General features: G+C 46.9%; 1 protein-coding gene across 1 annotated transcript; it reads right to left on the bottom strand.

The window, feature by feature from the left end:
* Nucleotides 1-3,563: 3,563 nt before the first annotated feature.
* TMEM271 (transmembrane protein 271) lies at nucleotides 3,564-6,891 on the bottom strand. Its single transcript, XM_069236735.1, has one exon. The coding sequence runs from the start codon at nucleotides 6,208-6,210 to the stop codon at nucleotides 5,302-5,304; it is 909 nt and encodes a 302-aa protein (XP_069092836.1). The 5' UTR covers nucleotides 6,211-6,891; the 3' UTR covers nucleotides 3,564-5,301.
* Nucleotides 6,892-8,974: the final 2,083 nt, after the last annotated feature.

The following is an 8,974-nucleotide window of genomic DNA, read 5'->3' on the forward strand; positions in this document are numbered from 1 at the left end:
CCTCCTACAGTGGAAAGAATTGAAATAATTCTGCGTAATTAATAAGCCGTTTAGAGTGATTTCAAAGTGAGCATGCAAGTCAACAAGCTAGCGTGTGCCTGGCGGGGGTGAAAAATATATGAAGTTTAAAATTTGTTGAGCAATAATGGGCTAATTTGTTATTTCATCTTCCTTCCATAGGAAGAACAATACAATATTGCTGTACATAATTAAGTTATGTAGATATGGACAAACTGAGATCACATACATAGGGACGCTCTACAGAAGAAAGGGAGGGGTCTTGATTAAAAACACAGATCAATTACATACAATATGGGGAAACTATCAAAATCAAAGACATCTAGCAGGAATGTTTACTTTTTACATGAATCGGGAATTGTTTAAGGCTATCAAGAAGGCATTTTACCTTTATCCATGACGAAATTTGAAAAGATGGCAAGTCTAAATTGCTCAGACGAAGAATATATTTCAAAAACACAGGAACAAAAATCTTATATTCAACACCAAGTATTGCACAAATATCCAAGTTCAGAAACCAGAGTGGTACAGCAACCACAACACGTGTTTTACCCAATGGAAAGCCTGTGTCAGAATAGCTAGGCATTGATATGTGCCAACAGAGAGAATTCAGGACCATACCAAGGCAGAGGAAAATAATGCGCAATGTAAGTATTGATTCATCACTAAAGTCCCACTGTGCTATTAATACATTTGATTGCTACTGTTCAGGTGCCTTTTTTCTACAAAGGGAAATCCACCATACTCAGCTTTTATCATTAAACAAATACAGACTGATAACCAAGCTGAGATCTTTAGTGCCGCGATACCCTCATGTTCACTTCTGCATCCTGTTTTACTAATGCATTTGGGTGATTGGTGAGATACATATCTGGTCATCTCTCTGGAGCTAGACATATTTTGCTGCTAAATTCTGCTGGCCGTTCACTAGCTATCTGTGACCTGGGTCTCTTTCTGTATCCATTATTTGTTTGTTCCCTGTAGCACGTGGACATTGTTCCCTGTTAGATGAATGAATCTCAAGACGCAGGTACTTTGCCCAAAAGGACACCTGGAGCTTAATGTACAATGACACAACTTTTTAAATCATTGTTGCATGATATAGTCTTATCGGGGATAATTGTAAGTAATCAATTCTAATCACATATATACTGAAAATGTAAATTGTATTACAGTCTTGAAAGGGTATGTTGGGGAAAGCAAAACGTTTGTGATGGTTATTAGCAATTGTTTGGGGAATACATACTGGTCTCTTGGATTAAAATGCTGAAAACGTGCGCTATGAACCCTAGTAAGCTGAGTCTTCATAAATAGAACAGAAATAAAAGTTTTTGAAATACTGGATGAGTGCCAAAAATTCTCTTTTCTGGAATGGTCTCGATTCTTAAATATTCCCTACACAATTCACCAAAATAACACCAACATCACGGAAGGACTGCCTGGCAATCCCTGTATCCAAACAAGGAGAGCAGTCCAGTCATAACTCCTATAAATTGTATTCATGGAAATCAATGAGAATGCCTCATCAAAGCAAATGGTTAGGGAGCTGGAGGCCTGTGCAGGCGGACATTTTAACTTTTCATTACAAAGAAGTATTCTGTATGGCATTATCCACTGTGAACTCCTACTTAATATAGGCCTCTTTATCCCAGATATTACAAGACACAGCGGTAGTTTCAACTGCTATAGCGATGCACTATAGAATATAGGAGGCCTTAGACCGGATGGGTCCCCCCTACCTTTTGGGCAAAGGTCAAATAAATGGTTGTAAACTATAGTGTATTTTTGCATTTTATTCTAGATATATTCCCGTGCTGGTTGGTTTTAGGCAAAGCTTAGCCCGTGGCCTTCTTTTAATCTCTTCCCATCTGATTTACCCAGTTTGAAGGCAGATTTTCTCTTCTATCTTTATTACCTGAGTAGTAACTGCTGAAATGTGTTCTTACAAGAATGTATTGTTATTCTGCAACGTCTGGTGAATTTATCAGAATATAAAAAAGTTTGTAAATAGTAAGCATGGAAAAAAAGGAGCCAATGTTGGGGCCAAAGCTCAAAGAGATTAAGTGGTACTTTGGGCGTAAAAGACTGGATGAGGCTTAATAAATTACATCCTTGGGGGTTGGCATCTTGACTAAATCATTGAACATGGAACCTGGTAAGGCACGGATTTTCCATTCTCTATTTTAAGATGCCAAGATGGGCGGAATCCATTGATACCATTAATTATATGCATCAAACATAACATAATCTTTATTATATATGGGCCCAGGTCGTGTCATATGATGCATGCCATGGGTTTGATAATTTACAGTATTAGGTTTTGCGGAGAAATAGCTGATCTTTCCCATAAGAATCCTGTGGAATTTATATGTAGCAGGTTTCGGGTCCTTAGAATGTGAAAACTATAGTACTATGTTTTTACAGGGGAGGGTGTGGCGTAACGCCCAGAGCTGCCAACCTCAGAGCTGAGGGAACAAGGCTCAAGTCTCGACGTGGGCTCAATACCCTGTGATTCTGGGTAAATCACTTAATCTCACCATGCCCACTATTCAGAGCCTTGAGACCCTCACGGGTGATTTGTTGTGTTTTACAAGTCCTGGATTTTTCTTTTTTTAGGTAGTACTTGATTGATCCAACTACTCAGTAACACTAGGCTTTCTTGTAAACAAAACGCTGTGTTGTTCTAATAAAAAATAATAATAATAAATTTGAAGGAATTGAGAATTATAGCCCCGTTATACAGGAGTCTAAGGGCCAGATGTAGCAAAGGGTTTTTCCCATTCTATGTCAATGGGAAACACTTTGTCTTGAGCAGGTGTCACTACTAGAAATGTACTGTGCAGGGGAAGGGTGTTCTTATGACAAAGGTTCTTGTGCACCAAAGCAGGCCGAGGCACTGCTCTATGACTTTGGTATAGCTATGTCATACAAACAAGGCTTCTCGTGACAATTTATTCCGAAGGTGCTTCTTGCAGGGAAAATACAGGTTAATTATTCAGAAAGCAGACAATGTAATCAATGTGCGATCGGACAAGGGACGATGTTTGATACTCACCCATTTTCAGTCTGGATTTTTTTGTATGGATCAATAAAGATATTTCATATTGGCACAAGGAGACAGCATCTCAATCGCAGAGATTAGTTAGAAAATAGGGTGGTAAGGCTTATTTTCTTGATTCAAGATTTTCCGATGACTGGAGGAAGGATGGAATGTCCACAATGTTTGCACCTGGACTACAATAACGTGTTTTAAAAAAACATTTAATTTCAGAATTGTCAGCAAACTGAATTAATCATGTAGATTATATTTAATGGAAAGATGGGATTTGCGAATCATCTCCTGGTGTTATATATGTATATCGAATAGCTTGGAATGCAATGACATTAGCACACCACTCATGCATGACACATGCGCTTCCACTGGTTCTGTCTCCATGCCCCCTTTCCTTGCCTGGTCCAGGCATCCAAAGTCGTTAACTCCTTGATGCAATATCCTACAGATTGTGAAAGTTACCAGTGCAGTTCAACAAATAACATTCATGGCATATCATTTATCTACTTTTAATAAGCATCGTTGGTTGACGAATGATTATAAACTGCATTTTTTCCATTGTATTTTAGTTTCAAAACAGAGAACAGAAGGAAATCTTTGAGACACTGCTGAAAAAAGGGGGGGGCAAGTCAATACTAAATTGGAAACCCCATCACAACCCTCACCCTACCACCAACTGCCTGCTCTTCCCCTATTCAAAACACTAGTAGCAAATGGTCGCTAATCGTGTAGTTTTCAATGTGCTCAGAGATTTGAGTGGGTGTTCGTATTCAGCCAACTTGGGCTCTAAATAATTATGTATCAGTACATTGTATAACGGAAGCTCGTCCTAAGTATGTAAAACCGCTTCCAAGGAAAGGAAGTGTGTGTCGGACCTGGCTTTGCGAAGGTCTAGAAGCAGTCAGTTGCGAGGAATGGTAAACGTGTAATGACGTCAGTCTCGAGATTCCTTGTTCATTGAAACTATCAGCGTTTACTGTACAGGTATTTTTCAAACATTTTTCTGTGTAGGCCTAAAATGTAACAAAGTAGTCATAGTTTTCGAAAGATATCCAATCCACAAAGAAAAAATAAATACACTGGGAATTGAATTAGCTCACTGAAAAGCAAGCCAAATGCACAAAACGACTGTAGTCTGAACTAGAAGGTAACGCCTGAAATCGTAGATGTATACAGTAATGAAATAATAATCAACTAACTTGCCATTGGAAACTTCGCATCTTGCTGCAAGAAGACATTATTTACTATGGGCATTTGCAGGTTGATATATATTTTTTAATTAACCCCAGTATTTGACAGCGCAAGTAGACAGCATTTTTCCGGTTTAAAAAACGTAAGTGCACATTAATAATAGATTTGAGAAGCTGGAAAATGACTGGGCATGTATGTCATAGGCTTGACAGCTTAAAGAGTAAGGAGATGTTAAGAAGCAGGCACCTGTCAGTATACAATCGAAGTGATGATAATCCCCGACTACCTTGGTTAGTGCAGATTTTCATATCCGAATGCATCTTTAAGGGACTGGAAGATGAGCTACACGGTCGCTCAACTTGAATGGAAATCAACCTATTTGAGGACTGCCATTTAAAGCTCCGTTCAATCACACTGCAATGCATTTTTTTCATGAATTGAGCTTCTTGGGGTCATTTTTTTGCGGGGCGGAATAAAACCAGCACTATCACAACAGGGTCCGTGTTATGTTCGTGTAAAGGATTACTAGTACCCTGAAATATTTTTCAAAAAAGCAACTTTAAGCAAAGTGATGGGTGGCATGGCTGCAGCAACATAAGCGAATATTTCAGATGTGATCTTTAATACCTGAAGCACGATTCTCCGTCCACAAATAAAAATAACCATAAAAAAAGGAGAACACGAGTGATTGCACGAATATTGACAGGATTCACTGTGCACTTCCGGCCATCCCTGCACACAAAAGATTCCAGCAAGCTATCAAACAGGATGGTGCTGAAGAAAACGGGCATGGGTTTGTGGCAGACCCAGCCTGTTATAGCTGCCAGTTCTCCAGTGTAGTCCTGCGGTGGCCACAGGTGGGTGAAGATCCACGGTGGTAGCAAATCCCGGACTGCTTTTGCCTGCTCTCTAGCACAAGATGCAAGGCACAACTCAAGGTTTTGGTCCGCAACGCGGGCACCCATGTTCTCAATAAACTAATAAATAACTGGATGGAGCGGTTCTCCACCCGCGAGTAGAGCGGCCATGGTCCAGGCCCATTAAGCTTCGCTACCCCCGCGCCGCGGGTAGATCTCCTCATAAGGCGGCGGCATCTCGTGGGGCAGAGGGTAGCAGTACGGGTAGGAGGCGTTTAACTCGGGGTCCATGGGCGAGTACCCGGGCAGCTCCACCGAGGGGTGCCCGCCGCAGTGCACCTCCACGCCGGCCTCGTCAAACACGTGGAAGACCCCCACGTTGATGTAGGAGACGGACTGGAAGGGGCGAGTGTCCTGGCCCCCAGGGCCCCTCGTCGGGGGGAAGTCCTCGTCGTCCTCCCCCGCCGAGATGACGGAGCCGCGGCTGCGGCGCCCGCCCCGGCCCCGCCGGCCTCTGCCCCTCCTCCGGCGCTGCTGCGCAGCCTTGTAGTTCTTGACCAGCAGCAGGTTGAGCAGCCCCAGCAGGCACTCCAGCGAGTTGAAGACGGTGGAGATGACCAGGCCGCGCTGGTAGTCCTTGAGCTTCTGGCACTGGGCGCCGCCGGGCCCCGGGGCTCGCTGCAGGCAGTGGTGCGAGTACTTCCTCTCCACCAGCGACACCGTGTCCCCGTCGATGACCGCGCCCGCGAAGGCGCTCAGCACGCCCAGCATGAAGACCAGCACGCCCAGGAGCAAGAAGTTCTGGCTGGCGCCCTCGGGCTTCCAGTCGCCGCTGTCCCGCCCCGGCTCCTCGGACTGCGGCGCCGGCTCCTCCCGGCAGCAGAGCAGCGCGGAGCCCAGCAGCGAGAGGCCGGCCAGCAGCAGCAGCCCCGAGTAGAAGGCGCCGGCGGCCGCGCCCAGGCGGAAGGGCTCCCCGCGCAGCTCGGAGCCCAGGGAGAAGCACTTGAGCCCCACGGCGGCCGCGCTCAGCGCGCAGGCGAGCAGCAGGCAGCTGGAGAGCGCGGCGCAGGCTCCCCGGGAGCTGCACTTCATCCTCCGCCGCCGCCCCCGCCTCTGCCCTCCGCCCGGCTCGCCCCCGCGCGCCCTTCCTCATCCTCCCGTGTCCTCTTCGGCGGCCCGGCCCGGGAGGGAGGGATGGGAGGGCCGGGGCCACATGGCGCTTCAGGCGGGGGCCGGCTCCCCGCTGCCTGGGTTGCTCCCGTCGCTGCTCCGCGGAAGCCCAGCCTGCCCCCGGGTGCCTGCAGCCGGCTCCCCCCGCAGCATCCGATCCGCGTCTCCCGCAGCGCGCCGCCTCCTCCTGCCGCCGCCGCCGTGTGGCTCTGCCTCCCTCCCGCCCTCCGCTTTTATTGCTCCCCCTCTCTTCTCTACTCTTCCTGCTTTGATGCTTTTAGGAAGCAAATTAATAATGGATGAAAGTAAAAAGAAAAAAATACAGTTGGTGTTGTGTCCAAGGAAAGGGAGAGGGGCCGAAGGCAGAATCGCAGAGATTAGTCATCGCTTGACCAGCTTGAGGGTGTACTTAGAGTTGATCACTTTCCTGGAATCAGCGACCATCCTGCACCCCAACTCCCACTCTCCGGAGTGAGCTCAGCACCGGCCCACTGTAGGGAATAGCCACGGAGGGGAGGAGCATATGGGCTTGAAAATTACCCCTTGCACCTCTACGTCTACGAAACATCTGGTATGAGTGGTCTGGACATGCCTCTTCGAAAAAGGAACAATGTGTGCGCTTTTCGGAGGCACTTGTAGCTCTGCGCGCATCACTAGAGGTCCACACAGCTGCACGGATGGATGCCGAGGCAGGCCGCGGCAGCTTGCCTTGTCTTACACCTTCACGCAGAAGCCAGCTGTGAGACTCGCGCTCGAGCTGCTTAGCCTGTCATCTTCCCAAGGGGGGGGTGGCACGGGTGCCAAATTGTAAATAGGCTATAATCACATCACTTGAAAGGGTGCCAGGGCTCATTACATGACGTACGATTGCGGAGAAGAGTCGATGGGTGTGCTCATTCGAGGTATTTCAGTGACAAGTCAATTATGTCAGTGACAAATCAATAATTGCAGTATACATATAGCGTGCCGACTCGGTTCGTCGGTTACAACTAGCTATGGTTATGCCTGTTCTTTAGGACAACATATGGTTTGAACACGTTTTCAATAGCCTCCGTTTTACTACTATTCTTGTGCTTTAAAGTGAGATTCTTAAGAAGCATGTATGTGTCTAGGTTGGGAAGGGGGGTGGTGGAGAGGGAATGGGTCAGATGAATTCCTGTATTCCAGAAATCTCCTCGACAAATAAATACGTGGAAGCAAAGAGCCAGAATTAGCCACCTATATTTTTAAACAAGCAAAGGGGGATGCTCAGCTCATTCCATTGTGTTTTTTTTAAACTCAAAAGCCTTAGTAAACAATCTAGCACCCCAAACGTGAAAGCTAGAACACCATATCTTAGTTTGTGTCGTCACACCTTTGGTGCTGTTATCTTTCATTTCGAACAGAGGCACTGTTCTTTTCTGTTTGTTTCTTTAAAAAAAAAAAAATTATTAGTCACACAGCAGATTACAAATTCATCGAATACCTTAATCCATCATATAAAAAATAATAATATTTAATCACTTCGCCACAAAGCCCTGGACTGGCTCACCTCCTTCCTGTCCGAAAGAACCCAAAGAGTTCGCCTCCCTCCTTTCCGGTTCAAAGCCACCAATACCATATGTGGAGTCCCCCCAAGGATCCTCACTCAGCCCCACCCTCTTCAATATCTACATGGCTCCGCTGCCAGCATTGTCCACCCCCACGGCCTCAACATCATTTCCTACGCCGATGACACCCAGCTCATCCTCTCCCTCTCGAGGAACCCCTCTACCGCCAAGATCAACCTCCACGCCGTTGCTAATTGGATGACCGCAAGCCACCTCAAACTGAACTCAGGAAAAACCAAGATCATCATCTTCGGACCCAACAAGACAGCATGGAACGACTCCTGGTGGCCTGTCACCCTAGGACTACCCCTGACACCCACCACCCATGCATGCTTCATGCTAGACCTGTCTCTTTCCATGATTCAGCAAGTCAACGCCAGATCATCCTCTTGCTTCAACACCCTCCGTATGCTATGCAAGACTTTCAAGTGGATTCCGATAGAAACCAGAAGAACGGTCACCCACGCCCTCGTCAACAGCAGACTGGACTACGGTAACGCCCTCTATGCGGGGACCACAGCCAAGCTTCAGAGAAAACTCCAGCGCATCCAGAACTCCACCACACGTCTCATCCTCAACCTCCCTCGCCACAAGCACATCTCCGCCCACCTCAGATCCCTACACTGGCTGCCCATCAACAAAAGGATCGTCTTCAAAATCCTAATCCACGCCTACAAAGCCCTCCACGACACCGGACCGGCCTACCTCAATGAACGACTTAACTTCCACATCCCGACCCGCCAGCTCCACTCTGCCGACCTCACAACAGTCCCCCCGCATCCAACTCACCACCTCCGGCGGCAGATCCTTCTCCCACCTCGCGCCAAAACCTGGAACTCCCTCCCCATGAACCTATGCAAGACCCAGGACCTCCTAGCCTTCAGAAAGCGCCTCAAAACATGGCTCTTCGAGCAGTAGCACCCGCCCCCACCTCCCCATACCCCCAGCGCCTTGAGACCCTACCGGGTGAGTAGCGCGCTTAACAAATTATTGATTGATTCATTACCCATACTTTTACTAATCTGTCCTCTTAACCCTTTGGAGCCATGACAGCAGAGGGGCCCACATTTTCAAACCCTTTTTTCTATAAGTAGTGC

The sequence above is a fragment of the Pleurodeles waltl genome, chromosome 1_2, assembly GCF_031143425.1.
Source record: "Pleurodeles waltl isolate 20211129_DDA chromosome 1_2, aPleWal1.hap1.20221129, whole genome shotgun sequence".
NCBI classification, from domain to species: Eukaryota; Metazoa; Chordata; class Amphibia; order Caudata; family Salamandridae; genus Pleurodeles; species Pleurodeles waltl.